The 18,117-nt window shown below is 37.0% G+C and overlaps 1 protein-coding gene across 1 annotated transcript in view; it reads left to right on the forward strand.

The window, feature by feature from the left end:
• The window catches only part of LOC137153695 (sodium channel protein type 2 subunit alpha-like), a 109,189-nt gene that overhangs the window by 28,239 nt on the left and 62,833 nt on the right, over window positions 1-18,117 (forward strand). Inside the window, exons 3-11 of the mRNA XM_067549344.1 lie at window positions 3,305-3,423; window positions 5,071-5,160; window positions 7,332-7,460; window positions 8,155-8,246; window positions 9,126-9,398; window positions 9,672-9,735; window positions 12,444-12,585; window positions 12,766-12,972; window positions 16,469-16,768. Coding sequence (XP_067405445.1) covers window positions 3,305-3,423; window positions 5,071-5,160; window positions 7,332-7,460; window positions 8,155-8,246; window positions 9,126-9,398; window positions 9,672-9,735; window positions 12,444-12,585; window positions 12,766-12,972; window positions 16,469-16,768 — 1,416 coding nt within the window. The remainder of the gene's footprint in view (window positions 1-3,304; window positions 3,424-5,070; window positions 5,161-7,331; window positions 7,461-8,154; window positions 8,247-9,125; window positions 9,399-9,671; window positions 9,736-12,443; window positions 12,586-12,765; window positions 12,973-16,468; window positions 16,769-18,117) is intronic.

The following is an 18,117-nucleotide window of genomic DNA, read 5'->3' on the forward strand; positions in this document are numbered from 1 at the left end:
TGCCAGGAAGGAGAAGGAAGCAATGCAGCATCTGCTGCTTTCAGGGTAGATAAAAAATTATTTTAAAAAATCAGATTTTTTTATTTAAATCAGATTTTTAATTAAATACATTTTTCTTTCTGAAATAAACCTATTTAAAACTAAATTTGAATTTATGACTGTACTAAGGCCTACGTCTATTAAATGAAATGAAATAGTATTCTAGTAGCACATGGAGCTGCTGAAGTGAAAAAATGTATCGTCCAAAAGATTTTTGCTAAACTAGAGTGGTAGCCACTTTAGATAAAGTAAATTTGCTGAGTATGAAACCATATACCGTGAAATTACTTTAAATTTAAGAAAACAAACAAACATACAGTACTGTAAGACTTGTAAGATAAACTTGTAAGAGTTGGCAGTAATGGATACAGGAAGATGACTAATAGGGTGAAAATAAACATAGGGTGCAGGAAAATGTAGAGTGCAGGAAGGAGACAAGGAGGAGAATGATAAGGGAAGCGGAAGATGGGGGTAGAATGACAGTTTATCACAGCCATGGGAAAGGAGGAGGAGGGTGAAGCCTCCTTCCAAGGACTGAAAATGGAGATATGCATTTTTGTGCATGCCTATGTGGTTGAATTTGTAACCTAATATGATCTTATCAAGTTGGGGATGGGTGGGCAGCTTCCCCCTCAAAAATCACAAGGTAGATAAAGAAAACATTACAAATGACTGCATCTAAAATATTTATGAATTTTAAGCCAGTATCATGTTTTTATGGCAATCTGAATTACAATTTTTAAATGTTTGAAGTTGGCAAAATTGTAGCTAGCTCACCAAGATAAGTCCCCTTTTCCCTATGTTGTACCATACTATAGTATGAATTGCAAAAAAGAGAACTTCACAAAAATGAGTACGGAAGAAAAATTGTACGTAGAGAACCTTTAGAGGCTTCAGGCCGTATGCAACTCCATCAGCAGGGTGTATGCTGGGACATCATACTAAATTGGTATTTGGTGACTGTGAGAGGTCTGTACTTCATAGACCCGTAACAGAAGAAAGAAATGAAAATGTAAAATGTTAATAAACTGAATGAATTGTTATCGTGTTCATTTGGAATAATCCCATGATACTAACATTGCTGGCCTACTGTAGGTAAAGTTGCTTTGCTTAGCAGCATATTTTTTTTTAAAATTACAGCTCCAAGTTCAATACTTAAAAATTAACTTGAGTGGAAAGTAAAGTAAATTCCAATACGTAATTACAGAACCCATCAATTACTAATGAATATGCAATAAGTTGCATTTGTGTAGATAATTAATGTAGAAAGAGAGTACATAGCTATTATATTAAGGTCATTTAGGCAATTTTAAAGAAATGCAAGTGTAAGGTAGAGAATGGCTTTTATTTTCTTTCCATTTTTGGATACCATAGCAGCAGCTCAGTTTTGTGGGCTATTTTCAATGAAAAGGTTTTTGCATTAAGTGCATTTTACCCTTTGTCTGATTGACTGCAGAATAATATGAGAATACAGCATTTTTTTAAAAAACAGCCAACCTTCTGCTAAAAGCTGGTAGTGGACATCTTCAACAAATTTATCAGTGAACTCAAAATCTCATATGGGGACAAAGATGTTGGATACAAAAGTTAAAAAAGACAAACTAGTCATGGACTAGCTAGCCCATTAGCGGTAATGAGTAAACTTCAGACCCTGTTTACTTCAAATGTCATCTTTTCTTAAATGTCTAGCAATTTGATTCTTTGAACAAAAGAAGAATGGACATCATAAGAGACTAATGAGAATTACTCATCCCTCTTCCTGTTACTAACACTTATCCAATTAGTAGAAAGTACTTTTAATCATAGAGGTTGCTGCAATCAAGAGAAAATTGCATATGAATGGAAATCTGGCAACAGCCTCTGCTACAGCAATGACCTTAGAATGGGCAGTATCTTCCCACCACCACTAACAAAAAGTCAGTCCTGGGAGTGGGAGGGAGCCTCTGTCAGCATGACTGCCACCTAACAACAGACACATCATGAGGGTGGTCTTTCACAGCCTGATTTCCCCACTATATGTACCAGGCCAATGATCTTGGGGAAAGGGCAGCTTCCTTAGCTTGGTTTCTCTCCTACCAAAGGGGGGTTCAGTTTACCTCACACCAGAAAGGAGACCTTGTGAGCGTGAGGAGTCAGGGAGAGAGCAGCATCTCTAATCACATACTTGTTTTTTTACAGAGTACAAACATCACAGAAAACTGTGATATTACATAGCTCTGCTGAGAACATAACAAAAGACTCTACTGTGATATTACAAAGCAGAGCCAAAGAATATGACAAAGACTGAAAGGAAGTTTAGTAATGTCCTTAAGAAATTTTAAGCAGCAGCAAAGATCAAAGTGAATCCCAAACACATGTACATTTGGAATAGAAATGACAAAAATCTAGAAGACAATAGGAAAGGCACAAGGGTGGAAACACTGACTGTGTCCTTTAAGCCAACTTGAAAATGATAATACACGAAATTGAGTGTTCACAGACACAGCCAGTAAGGTAGCACTGCTATAACTGAGAAAAGAGTTTGTGCATTTGGATCTTATTCATTGTCTCAAGCTGCTAAGACGGATGTCATTTGGCATTTTTGTCATTCTCTTCATTTGCCTGTGGTGTGGACATACCTATTCAGGAAATTCATGTAATTGATACTAATGTTATTTAAAATCTAAACTCAAAATACAATGATTTTCTAATTATACTTGATTTTTTTAGGGTCAGATTCTCATACCTTTAGTCACAATAAATATAGTACTTTAAAATAGTGCCATTTGTTGAAGAAGATGCTGCTAAGTTACAGCTAATATATCAGAATTTGCCCTTAGCATTTAAAACTTGTTTGAATGCAATATAATGTATTTGATTTGATATGCTATCTTGATTTTATTTAAATACTTGACTTTATTGTTATAATTGTCTTGATATGTCTGAAAATGTGTAATATGAATGAAATAAAAATATACAAGTTTATTTTAGTGATGAAAGGCCATATTCTGCTACCATTGACACTGATGAGAAACATTTCCCATTGATACTATATGTGTTGAACCCTGATCTCATTAAAATTTCTATAACACAAATGTCAGAACATTAGAAAATTAACAGTGGGTAACTTAAATCAGCTGTTTCCTCAGAAATCAGGCATTTTCTTGCCACAGGTGATTAATAGAATAGGACTTTCATTTCTAAAGGCTCAGTCCTACAAGGTGCCAGAGATGAAAATGCTTAGTTTATGAACATTGTTCTTTCATTGTATGTTCTTCTTTTCCAGACTTTCATAGTACTGAATAAAGGAAAGACAATTTTCCGATTCAGTGCCACATCTGCCTTGTACATTTTAACTCCTCTCAACCCTGTTAGAAAAATTGCTATTAAGATTTTGGTACATTCATATCCTTTTCAAGTGGTTAATTTTAAATATTACTGTTTTTAAAAGTATCATAACTGAAATAACACTTTTCGTTGTAATATATAAATAAATGTCATTGTATATGTACATACATTCACAAAACATACTCTGATTATTCTTAAAAAGCAGCAGTGTCACAACTGAACTGCAATAAGCAGCTCGTCGCAAACATAATTCCTCACTGAGTCACCCACTACTGTCAGATTTTAAATATTTGGTTTATTTACAAATAGATACAAATTTAGGCCTTCCTCCAATGAGTTCTACATGGGAAGACTCCTGCCACCATGCAGACCCCCAATGAGTTCATTAATAAGAAAATAGTTGAGAGTGATCCTGTTACTCATGCAAATAGTTCCATTAAGTCCAATGACACTAATTCACTTTAGAGGATTAATTATATGAGTAAAGAGCTATCTGTGTGGGCACATTGGCATCGTTTTCCTCAGTAGATGGGAAGGTGCTCCATAAGTGATCAGAATCAGAGTAAAGGAAGATATTTTCAATTATTACCGTAACAACATGTGCCCTACTCCTGCATCGGGATCTGTGAGCCCGGACCCCTGGCTCTGTGCAGAGTCCCACTGGCTTCACTGGAATGCCACACAGACACAGGGCTCAGCATTATTGTATCTTAATGCAGAACTGTGGCCTTAGACAATACTAAAGGCAAGGCTAATGTTTGCAGCTACAGTATGTTTATAACAGCTGACATCAGGCACTGGCCATTTACACTATAACAAAACAGTCAACATCAGAAAATTGAATGGTAAAATACAAGTAAAGCATGCACACTTAAATCCCAATTTTACAAATGCATCTGAGATCACTCAGAGCCTTGTAATATGAGGGGAGTGTGAAATAATCGTAGTCCATAGAGTATTATAAGGGTTTTTTTTTATAACTGCAAATTCAGTTTGTTTCAATTAAGAAAGAGAAATCCACTGAAATATTATATTAAGTTGTATAGTTATGCAATTAAAATTCATGCTCCAATCCTGCAATGAGCTTTCATGCAGTCCTATTAACATCAGTGACTTCAACTGAGCAATAGTGCAAATATTGAAGAAAACACTACCAACGTATGCATGCAAGTGCTGTTTCATGTGAGTCCTTACTCATATGAGTAGACCTCATCATTAATCCTACTGGTCTTAGATAGGACTAAACATATGAGAAAATTGTAGGCTGAGGCCTAGTTTTTTTGTTATTTATATTACATTAGTGTCTGAAGGCTCAATCAGGATTAGGCCACGTGTGTTGGGTACTGTATAGACACATGGGAAGAGAAAAATAAAGTCCTGTCCCAGTGTTCAGATCAGGAAAAAAAACTAAACTTATTTCATACTTTTTCATACTTAAGGATGTTGTGGATTTCATTTAAATCCACAGCCTAAGAGAGTTGAAAGAGACATGCAAAACAAAACCACTGTGCTGCGTGTGTTATTTAAGATCGATGAAAGTACATGCAAACTGTTTATTTTCAGTTTTTTTTAGAATATATTATATTAATTGTATATACATTTACTAATATTTTAGTAATCCAGATATTAGAAAACTAGAATATCATGTCTTTTGGATGATATAACATCTGATTATCAGGCTTACATTCCTTGACTTCAGTTTACATTATTCAGCATGCTTATTATGTGCACTATTTTGACCAACTGTGTATTTATGACCATGAGTAACCCTCCAGACTGGACAAAGAATGTAGAGTAAGTTAAATCTACTTATTGGAACAACAATTTTAGTTTGATGTCGCTCCATTCAAGGATCATTAATATAAGGTTTACTTGAGAACTTGCTTCTCTATATTCATAAGGGATTAGATTCCATGAGTGTCATAAATAACTTTCTACCTTTTCTCTTAAATTATTTAAGTGATCAGGGGCGTGCCCAGGAAATTAAAGTTGAATGTTTTTGGAGGGGCACATTAAACACACACACACACACAAGAAAGGTTCGTGTCAACCCTCTCCTCCACTGATTCTCAGGATGCCTCTGGCAGGGTTGCCTACCAGCGAGGAGGTAGCAACTCTCCCTGGCAGTGGCACTCTCCATGGCTCTTCAGCCCAGGGATGGAGGAAGCAGCAGGATGTCTGGCTGTTGGCTGGGCTCCTCTTCCTACCACCCCTAAGCTGCTGCTTCTCTTTCCCTGCTTCTGGAGTCCCAATGCTGCTGCCTGCTTTGCAGACTGCCCGTTGAGGTGAGTCGGGGGTGGAGGCAGAGGCAATGCTGAGATTCCAGGAGGTGACTGCAGAGGTAGGCGTGGAGAGAGGAGGAGCTCAGCCAGCCACCCTGGTGCTTCCTCCCTCCCCAGGCTGCAGGGACACATGGAGATTGGGGGGGAGCATGCCCCTGCTTGCCCCCTCTTGCATGACTCTGTAAGTGGTTTAAAAATAGTATTTGTTCTTGAACCTTCTGCCTGATGAATATTTGAAGCTTTCTTGTGAGATATTAAAGACTAAATCTCATCCTTAGTGGCACTGATTTGCAAGAATGAAAAGAAGCCCAGATAGCCTCAAAGATGCATGCAAACACCCTTGTGCTTACCTTGACAAGCCAGCCATAATGTCTCCAGAGTGCACATGATCTTAGTGCATGTGGACATCCACCATCGCTTGAGAGTGTATGGCTGTCTGGCAAAAAGGTGTATAGGTTGACTCTTACCCTCATGAATTCACAAACTGCCATCAAAACAAGCAAACACCTTCTCTCCCAAAAAACAAGAAGAAGCAGAAATGCACAAACCAGACACAAAACAACAAGCAATGAGCTCATGATTTCAAGGAGCAGCAAAGCTTTGTACTTTGTACTGGCCTGCCATTTGGAATGCTGCCATGTGCTAGCAGGACTCCTGGTGAAGTAAAGTAACCGGGAAACATCTCTCTGCTGCACAGGCACATGGTTATGTAGACAGGATGTAGCCCAATTATGCTAACAAAAATACAGCTATGAATTATTCTTTTAAAATATATTATATTAATTAATATTAATATTAATATTAAATATATTAAACTCTAAATCAGGTTTTAACCACTTTCAGTTTCTTCTTCACTCTTCATTTATCCCTTTATTGACTTATGCTGGCTGGCTTCACCACAGTGTGGAATGCCCATTTGGGGTCTTCCAGAGACAGTTGTAGTAGGGGACCCCCTAGAAGGACTAATCCGGGTCTTTGTGGCTAATTGGAGCCTGACAACTGAGCAGAAAGGCCTTCATGCAAACAATATTTGATCCTGTGGATCCTTCAAGATCCAGGCATATCTCAGGAGATCCATGGACTACCGTGACTTATTCCCACACTGGAGAAAATGTAAATCATATCCCTTTTATGGTAACATGGTCTTAGATTGTTCTTGAACAATAAAAGATCTAGACATTCTTTATTATGAGAAAATTCTACCTATTTATTAAATACACATGCACTATAGTGATTAATATTGTAAGCAGTAAGACCTGTTTTTCAGAAGAGGGCTCTGATTTTGATATTGCAAACAATTCTGTGCACTTTTTATAGCATGTAGCCATTTACCTCCATGATTTGTAAGGCAGCCAGCCATATATGTGCTAGAAAATGTACCTATACATATTTGTGCCTGTAATTATTTGTAAGTGTAAAAATGTGGACACAAACTAGAGGCTGAATCAAGCCTTTCAAAAAATCAACACCATATGTACACTGAATTCTAATTTCATTTACTTTACAATTATTGCCTTCATACAATTTTGTGGACACATGAAGTTTATGGGTTTCTCCATTCAGTTCAAGAGTTTTCCTTTTTCTCATTATAGAAAATATAAACCTATTGTAAAAATGATGCTGTATATAGCTACAGACATGCCAAGACTGTGTGTCTGTAATTCTTGCTTGGATACTTCTCAGGTACACGTTCACTGGAATTTATACCTTTGAATCGCTTATAAAAATTCTTGCAAGAGGCTTCTGTTTAGAAGGTTTTACTTTCCTTCGAGACCCATGGAATTGGCTTGACTTCAGCGTCATTTTGATGGCGTAAGTGGTATAACAATTTTTTAAGCTTTTGAGGGCATGAAATTAGTGGCAGCAAATAGCGTATTATCAGACATGCTCTGATTTAAACGTATAGAATTCCTCCAGATAGTAATGTTTAGTTATTGTATGTATCACTCATTTTAGCATTCATAGTTCAAAGTAAAATAATGCAGGAGCCAGAATGGCATGTCAGCCACTAAGGGACACTAATTTCATGTCCTACATTCTTTCTGCTCACTAGAATGGACTTCATGCCTCTGTACTACTATTACTAACTGATTTAGCTTAATTAGGTTTTCAAATATAAAATTAGTGAGTTTCACTTCAATGAAATTTAAATGTAGTTGATGATAATAAGTGTGCATTAAAGCAAAATGAACTACAGAGAAAGGTAAATTGCTGACTTAATTTATTTGCTAAAATCACCAAAGAGGTCTTGATGGAAGACCTAAGTAAGTAGCAAAAATGCTGCCTAAATTCTGAATAACTGTGATTTAATCCTACAGGTATGTAACAGAATTTGTAAACCTAGGCAATGTTTCAGCTCTTCGAACTTTCAGAGTATTGAGAGCTTTGAAAACTATTTCTGTAATCCCAGGTAAGAAGTAACTGGTATAAGGTGTTAGGTCCCTTGTATCTCCAACTGTTATCTGTGTGCTGTCATTGTGTTTGTGTGTGAACTCCCCTATTACAGATATGTGACAGAGTTTGTGGACCTGGGCAATGTCTCAGCGTTGAGAACATTCAGAGTTCTCCGAGCATTGAAAACAATATCAGTTATTCCAGGTGAGAGCTAGGTTAAACACTGAGGCTGACTTTAATTCCATTGAAGTTGAATTCACTTCTTTTTAGCATAAGCATCTTTACTCACCACTCATATTACAAAAAAGGCAGGAATCATCAAACAGCAATATGACTCTTTGCCTTTTTAATGTTAGCTTTTTTCTTTGCAAAATCAGCCTTTGAGTTTAACAAGTTTTTGCATGAAACATCTACAAAATATTTAGCCTATGGATTGTTGGGACACTTTTTTTTCTTTTGCATTTTATTAAGAGAAATGTTCTCTTTCACACTGCAAAAGCTTTAGTGCTGTGGCTTTCTTCTTGATTTGAATGTTACCATTTATTACAGTTGCTGAAAACAGAAATCAGTTTTTAAAACTGATCGCCAAACAGAGAAAAGGGGACTCTGATAAAAAATAAACTAGCATTGGCACTGCATGTGGGAATTACAGTAATTATCCTCGGAGGCTTGTATTCTCCAAATCAACTCCAGTTCCATATATTGCTGTGGAGACTTATTTATCAATGTTTTAGAATGGAGACAATGGTAGAACATTAAAAATAAATTAAATTAAATTAAAAAAAAAACAGGAAGATTTTTCTTTACATGTTGTTCATACATTTGGGTAACCCATGACTGATAAACTTTCCTGTTTGCGAATAAAATAAAATATTAAGTATTTGGAACATGCATACACTTCACATACATAAACAAGAATTTTCTGCTGTTCATTCATCTTCACAAGCTATGAGGCTGCTCATGAAGCTTTATTTTTTAAATAATAAGATAATTATTATTTTGGGATTCTGCATGAAATCTTAAATGTATAGGAAGAACATGTGATACTTTTTAATACATCTCTGAATTCCTTTGTGTTTGTAGGCTTGAAGACTATTGTAGGAGCCCTAATTCAGTCTGTGAAGAAGCTCTCGGATGTAATGATCCTGACTGTGTTTTGTCTGAGTGTATTTGCACTAATAGGGCTGCAGCTGTTCATGGGCAACTTGAGGCATAAATGCTTGCAGTGGCCTCCAGACAATTCCACTTTTGAAGTAAACATTACTTCCTACTTAAATAGCACAATGGACATAAATGGTACCTTTATTAATACAACTGTGAGCACGTTTAACTGGAAGGAGTACATTGAGGATGAAAGTAAGAACTACTATTAAACTGTTTGTGACTAAAAGATCAACAAAACAGATGTAAATATAGGAAGGAATATATTTTCATGTATTCTGATATGGTGTGACATACAGTGGTCAAAAGTAATTCAGAAATGATAAATAGAAAAGATCCTACATAAACTGGGGAGCAGTCAGCATCTAAATATCCGGACTAAATATTTTAATTTGATTATATTACCTAGTATTTTGACTTAATATTTCTTTGATTTATTCACATACTTTTAAAAATTATTTTAAACAGCTCATTTTTACGTTTTGGAAGGACAAAGAGATGCTCTACTTTGTGGTAATGGCTCTGATGCAGGGTAAGACACTTTCAAAAATACTCTCTTGTGTTTGTCGAAACAGAATGCAGCAACTGGAAATGAAATGCAAAATAAATCAGGTGTCTAACTTAACTAGAACATTTATGATTCCATATTTTGTATCATTGGAAAAGTTCTAGGAATTTGACATTAGACGTTTGGTTTTGGACTTAAGTTGCCACAGGAGCTGATTCAATTGGTCTGGTCAAAGTAGTCAGATGTCTGGCCATACAAAACACTGACTGTGAACATTTGTTCCTGCTTGCTTGAAAAGTGTTAATGATAAAAATATCCACTTTGGTATAGTCCCTTTTAGAGACAATGACTGAAGAAAAGTAACCTGGAATCGAAGATGTGAACAGAGAAGAATAAAGCCAAGAAGGAAAAAACACAAAATGTTATGGATGCAAAGTACTGACTGCATAGTTCAAGGATGTACCTTACTTCCATTTGAACCCCCTGCTTAACTTTCCCAAAAAATCCTTTCTGCTGCAACAGTTTGATGTGTGAACTTCTACCAAAAAACAAGTTCTCTACAAAGTTTGTGCTTCATCACCTAGGGCTTCGCTGTGCCTTGATCTTGCTTGACTGCACAAGGCGATAAGGGAGAGAAGGCATCCTCATACCCCAAGCAGTCACACAAGACCCTTTTTGGACTATGGAGCCAGGCACTGAGGAGACAGCAATGGTTGTGTGTCTAATACTCCCTTTCACAAAAAAGCAACTCCATGCACCAGCCAGCAAAGCTGGGCTGAACACACCCATGTAGTATGTTACATCATAAAAAAGGGTTTAGTAATTTATTCCAACCTGCAGCTAGGGGAGGAATTGTGTCTCTCTGTCTCACAGTTTCTTCCTGGTGCACCCACCTCAGGGAAAACAGCTACATGACACTCCATGGTCCAACTGAATCTTAAGAGTCAAACTAGCTTGGTCCAGATTGGCCTAGAAGTTGCAAATTTGTTTTCCTGAATTTGAAAACAGTGGTGCCGAACCACACAAATCTAAGCACAACCTTGTGTGAGCCAGATACATATGAAACAGAATCTATTTAGATAGGTTGTTTCTATGTACAGTGCATAAAACGTGTAGCAGAATTATAGAAAACATGTATTTACTTTTTTTCTTAACTAAACTAAACATCATGTAACTAAACTAAACATCATGTAAACATGATGACAAAACGCTAATGAATCAGCTGTTAGTATATTGTGCTGAAGAAGGCCATGGACCTTATGAAATGCTCTGGTGAGCTGTGTACGGAAACTGTGGACTTTCTGACTTAGAACCACATTTGTCTAATGATTCTGTTCTAAATTATTGGCTGAGAGAAATTTTTCAGACAAATAATGTATTAACCAGAAAATGCAGTTGTGGTCAACCTGAAACTATTTGTGAATTTGCCATGAATTTGCCAAATATTTTTGCCAGTATTAATACTAATATTAATAATAATAATAATAATTAATAATAGAGTCCTATGCCCTTCATTATAACTTTTACCAGTGGTTAGAGCACTTGCCTGGTATGTGAAAAGGAACTTGAATTTGGGTCTCCCATATTGCATTCTTATTCCTTTTTCCTGACATTCTGACTATTCATTGTCATTCATAGTGGCAATTCACAGTCATTCATAATCAGGCCTGGGAAAGAGCATGAGAAAGACTGACTGTATGTAGCCTGGTGGTTAGAGCACTCATGCATGATATACGAGCCCCAGGTTCAAGCTGTATAATCTTTATACAAACTGGAACAGGAGAGAGAGAGAGAGCTCTGCATCAGACTAATCTATAGCCCAACAGCAAAGGCACTCGTCCTGCGAGGTGGGAGACAGAAGTTCAGATTACTTTTACACATCAGACAGATGGGATAATTGAACCTGAGTGTCTCACAATTCAGATGAGTGCCACTGGCCAAAATGTTATAAGGGAATCTGTGCCTACCACCGTGTTTCATTCAACCGGAAACAGGTTTTTTAAAGATTTTATTTTTGGTCTGACCAAAACAAATCTTTTTTCCAGATCTGCCAGGTAACCAAAAAATCACTTATTTGCCCAGCTTTATTTTTAAACTTAACTCCATTTTAGCAATTATTTTTTGTCTGGTAATTACTACTCTGGATTGGAGATTATTGTTAAAAAATGTAGCCTGGTCTACACTTACCAGATGATTCGACTGCTGTGCTTCCCTTCTGTGTGGTATCTTCACTGCACTGTGCCGACGGGAACCGTATTCCAGTTGATGCAGCGCTACGCCATTTGAGGGGGTGGTTTTACTGCGTCGACTTCTGGATCGACTGAATGGGTCTTCACTGACTGCTCAGTCAATCCAGATAAGTCGATCTGACGGTGGCGACTTTGCCGCCGTCTGTGTAGATATACCCGGAGCTATTGAAAATCTGAACTAAACAGTTTGATGTGTTTTCATTAAAAAAAACATGCAAACGATACTTAGCAACAAAATACAAATTAAAGGGACATTTTATCATTTATTTTCATCTTAGCTGAGTTTTTGGGAGCCTTTTGGAATTGTCTTAAAAACAACAACATTTTAATTGACAAGAGTTTGCTAAAAAACAACTGTCCAAAAATAATACAGGATATGGTAAATGAAAATAATGCATTTTGTTCTGAAACATAACATAAAGTCAGAGTGTTAATTATAGTGAAAGTTAACTATAACACCTCATGTTCTGTCTTCACACACAGACAATGTCCAGAAGGATATATATGTGTGAAAGCTGGTAGAAACCCCAACTATGGATACACGAGCTTTGACACATTCAGCTGGGCGTTCTTGTCACTCTTTCGGCTAATGACTCAGGATTTCTGGGAAAACCTTTATCAGTTGGTAAGAACCCTATGTGAATCAAATGCTAAGTATTATTTGATATGGTAAAACTGTATGAATAGACTTATTCAGTTGTGACAAAACCCTTTAAACCACTACTTATGAGCACATGAATTGATGCAACATACTATCAGACTAGCAGTGACACTATATATTTATATGGATACGTTTCCCCCCCAGACGCTACGAGCTGCAGGAAAAACATACATGATATTTTTTGTTCTGGTGATTTTTCTGGGTTCTTTCTATCTGGTTAATTTGATCCTGGCTGTTGTTGCCATGGCCTATGAAGAACAGAATCAAGCAACCCTGGAAGAAGCAGAGCAGAAAGAGGCAGAATTTCAGCAGATGCTTGAACAGCTAAAAAAGCAACAAGAAGAAGCTCAGGTATTTTTGTGAAGAAAATGTTTCTGTTCTGTTTCTGCACACCCTTATTCTTATGCCTAAAATTATAAATTACTCACCTACAGTAGCATATATAATAATATTTAATATACTTAACTGTGAACTGAAAAACAAGAAGCCTTGTTTATCACCTAAAGTAACTAGTTTATTAAATGAATCAACAATTTATAATACAAAATACAAGAAAACCAATTCATGGCACAGTAAACCACTGTTACTAAGTTCACTGTAAGATTCTATGTAAAAGATTGGTGATTACAATGTTACAGAAACCTGGTTATAATGGAGAATTACAGTGCATGATATTGATGACATCCTGAGTTTACAGATCTGATGAAAGTTGTGAAAAAGTCTGGTGAGATTATAAGAAGTTGCTTCTGGTTTATAGTCTGCAAGAGTATGTTCACAGCTGCTTTATTTAATAATCCCTCCCGAACATTCAGAACAAAAAAGACTGAAGGAAGGGTATTACTACTAAGATATTCTCGTAGGCCTCAATTCAGCAAAGTACTTAACAACTGAAGTCAATTGGGATCTTAGGAAATTATATAAATCTTTTAAGTAGCAAAGAGGTAATGGATGGAATAATTTATTGGATAATCTTTTATAACAATCTTGTTTGCTGGGAAAACTTATTGTAAATAAAGTTACAAGAAAATGTAGTTTTTAATATACATTAAATATACATTAAATAATAATATACATTTATTATCCAATGGCAAATTGTCTGACGAAGGTGTTATACGTAAGAACCCAACTCTGGGCCTGCTTCTCCATTGCTTTGCATCCAGTCTAGTCATTTACATCAATACACAGTGGGTGTAAAATGTTAGCAAAACAGAATCCCTAGTCATTTACACTTGTATTATTTTACACATACTTTGACCAGATATAAATGACTCCATAAGGCGCAAGGCAATGGATGATCAAGTCCCCTTTCCTTAACTTGAAAAGACTTCTGCACTACTTGTTATCCCTCATTAGCATATATGTATTTTAGTCTTTAAACTCGGTCACTTCAAATCACTAAGAAAGGAGCAGAATTGTGGAAAATAAAAATATTTATTAGCAAAGGATACATCCTTTTTTCAAATTTGGTATTATCTATTGCCACTGATACGTAATTGTTCATAATTTTAGCCTTTATGTATATTAACATTTAATACATACTTTACTTTCTCTAGTAGTTTTCCTACATTAAAATCCAAAATGCAGTTACAAAGTTAAAAACAAAAGGAGAGAGAAACTTAGATCTATAGCCAAGCAGGGGGGTCAGATATGATTTCAGATGATATCTGAAAGCAGATGGAGATTAATTAAATTGAAGGCTATTTGGAGGCTATTCCAGACAGCTGGCACTGTACTTGTGCGATTGCATGAAGGGACAGAGAGACTTAGGCTAGATAAGGAGGAAGAGAGAAGAAGAGAGAGGAACAAAGACTGGATCAAGTCTATGCAGTTATTTTTTAAATGAATGGGGAGTCAGTGGAGAAATCTGAGAATAGGGGTGATGTGGCAATACTTCTTTGTGTTTATGAGAATGTGGGAAGGAGGCCAGATCACTGGGTCCTATCGAGCTATGATCAGTGCAGGGCTGGGCGTGAAAAAGGGTAATAAGTCACCTTTTCACTCCTTCAGTACTGGGATCAGTTCATCCCAAACAAAACTTAAAGCAGCCCTGAGCTTGCTCAAAATTACAAAAATAGGAATGGTCTATAAAGCACCACCTGCGTACCACCAAAACTCAAGGGGTTCTGGCCTCATTCCCTTCTGGTCCCTGACTCACTCTTCATTCGTGGTTGAGGAAGAGGACAAGAGCAAGTGACATAGAACCTTATATCATCTTTACACCATGCAGGGATTCCCCTGTGTAAGGAGAATCCCCATCTGCCTTGTTAGTAAAACATTCTGCTTCCTGAATAGCAAAAAATAGCCAGATGGGGGACCAAGAATCTGGCCCCATATTCCTACTGTAAACAATTGAGCAGGATAATCTTAAACCTTTGTGACAAAATTTTGGCTTTAAGGTCTTCTCAATAAACTGTATCTGCTTGGGATTCTTTTTAACATTACATACTCCGCAAAACCTAATGAAGATCTAAATCGGTTAATTTTAACTTATTCTAGTGGATCAGGTTCTATATTGTGAGTTACCTAATACCATATACAAAGAATCCTCACTGCAAATAGCCAGAAGGAACCAGCAGAGTTCCTTAAAGCAGGATGTAGAGCTTTTGTCTCAGATACACAGGAAGAAAGACAAGATGCAAGGGATATGGTTTAATTAGGCCACAACTCTATTAACTTATTCACTGGGAACTATCCAGCAATAACTAACTCATATAGTACAGATCATGATTCCTTTCTTAATCATTTCCACCTGTTTGAGGGCTGCCATCAGCCCCCCAACTCCTCTGCATCTGATCCAAGCCCATTGTTAGGACTCCACCAAGGCTAAATGGGCTGGGAAAGTGGATTTTCTCCTTGCTACAACACACATTAGGAGCTTCAGCCCCATTCCCCAGCTTCTTTCCTTAAGTCTACTTCTAATTCCAGTTTATCAGGGAACCAGCCCCCTATCAAATGAGTACTTACACTGAACACATGCCATCAGGGGATACCAGCAAACAACTTGGCTGCCTTCCCCCACCTAAAGCTAGATTCCTAGATAGCTTAACAATTCCCTTCCTAACATCAGCCAAAAATATAGCCACTCACCTGTCGTCAGAGAGATACACCCCATCTACTATGAATAGCTCTGGTACCAAATACGATGTTATTCTGGTGGGTAATTACTGATCCCCTTGTCCATGAACAAAATTAGCCATTTCTGGAGTCACACATCTTCTGTCCTTGTTAACCTGTGGAGACCTGGCAGCTTCTGCCACATACCTGCCACTGCAGGATTTCAGAACAGTCACCCCCTGGAAAAGATCCTAGGTCTGCCCTAACTGTCTTTTTGCCCCGATGGTTAAGTCAATCAGTCCCCTTACCTATTCTAATGGATCAAGTCATATGATCTGAGTTACATATTGCCATACACAAAGAACAACCACTAGTTACTTCTCACTATGAACAGCTAGAGGGACCAGCTGAGTTGTTCTGGAGCAGGATGTAGTGCTTTTCTCAGGAGAGATGGAGAAGCACACAGATCTGAAGTGCATGGAAGATCCAGTGCCCATGATTTCTTGTACTACTTTGATTTTAAGCTAACCTACTGTACTTTTGTCTTTGGAGAGCTGTGCTGTTATGGTACTATTTAAATTAGTTCTTTTGTTGCCTTATGCTCTATATAATAGGGAATTAAATATTGCTCTATATAAAATTTGTCTTGAACTTATTTTTGTGAATGTTTCTTCCATTGAAATGTTGTTCGCAAGTTGCAACTGTTTATGCGAAGAATAATAAAAATTAATACATGTATATAAAATAGTTAGCTATCTACATTCTAAAAATACCACACCTTGTAAACCAACAGGCAACAGCAGCAGTAGCAGCAGCATCAGTTGCGTCAAGAGATTTGAGTGGAGTAGGGGGACTAGGGGAGCTCTTGGAAAGTTCCTCAGAAGCATCAAAGTTGAGCTCAAAAAGTGCTAAAGAAAGGAGAAACAGAAGGAAGAAAAGAAGACAGAAGGAACTGTCTGAAGCAGAGGACAAGGGAGATGTTGAAAAGTTCCCTAAATCTGAATCAGAAGATAGCATCAGAAGGAAAAGTTTCCGATTCTCTATGGAAGGGAGTCGACTGACATATGAAAAGAGGTTCACTTCCCCCCACCAGGTATAGTGCTCTTACTAAGTAATCTGTGTTCTTCTACTACCATGATCTGTTTGTCATGGATATTCCAGCAATGTTACAGGTAGAAGATTATGACGATATGAAGAGAGAAGAAAAGGACAATGTGGGGAAAAGAGCTTCTGTGTAAACTTGTTAGTCTTTAAGGTGCTACAGGACTCTTGCTGTGTAAACTTAGTTTTCATAATTATTATAGTCAGCGGTGTTTCAAACAGTTAGCTGGATATTTCTGTCAAATTATCTAATACAGGATTACTTACCCAAAACTGCTTAAATACTTCTAAAAATGTATTTCTGTAAAATATCTGGCATACACCGAGTACTTATGGTTTGGAGTAGTAAAAAGGTTTTGATTGGAGGAACTCCTTAGGAAAATTTACATACGTCACTCATTAGTTGTTCACTCCTAAATCATCTCAAGCCCAAAACAGTAAAACCTTTGTAAAATACAACAATCCTATGTATGCTCTGCATTTTAGGAATAACAGACCACCCTTAGCTTTTGTTGTTTGTGCTACTGAACTCATTTTTAAATGGTGGCAAATGAAAAAAATATTTCTGAGTTTCCACAAGAATGAAAATGGGACAGGGGAACATTTGAGCATATACCAATAAATTATTTAGACATACTGTTAATTTTAAATTAATTCATTCTACATGACCAAGAGAGAATCATTATATTCCACCATGGTAGGGGCTTGTCTACATGGCAAATTAGCGGATGGCAAGCCTGGATGTGAATCTATAGTCCACTACCTTGACATGTACTAACTCACTGTGTGGACCCGGCCACAGCACACTAAAAAGTTCCACAGTGCGCTTTGATGTTTGAAACAGTAGGATGTCAAAGCACACTACAGACTTAGTGCACTGTAACAGGGTCCACACTGTGAATTACTGTGTGTGAAGCTAGTGTGCTGTAGATTCATACCTTGGCTTGCCGCACTCTAATTTCCCCTATGTAGACAAGTCCTATCACACTGGGATAACTTTGCTTATATAACTCAATTCAAATGTCCAGATACTGTATGCATTTAGGTGCCCATTTAATGGCTAGAGATAAAAACTATTGGATACCTATAAAGAAGCAAAAGGGAGTGGTTCTGATTTGATATAATAATAGTACTTTGAATTTATGCATTTTGGGTCTAATCCAAAACCCAGTAAAGTCAATGAAAATCTCACCATTAATTGCAATGGGCTTTGGATCAGGCCCATATAGCTCCTTTCATCTAAGGAGCTCATAGGGCTTTATAGTCATGAATTAAGTGTTACAATATCCCTCTACGTTAGATACATATTATCATCCCTGTTTCACAGATGAGGATACTAAG

This window comes from Emydura macquarii, unplaced genomic scaffold, assembly GCF_026122565.2.
Source record: "Emydura macquarii macquarii isolate MOO-44397 ecotype Brisbane River unplaced genomic scaffold, CSIRO-AGI_Emac_v2 contig_1253, whole genome shotgun sequence".
NCBI lineage: Eukaryota > Metazoa > Chordata > Testudines > Chelidae > Emydura > Emydura macquarii.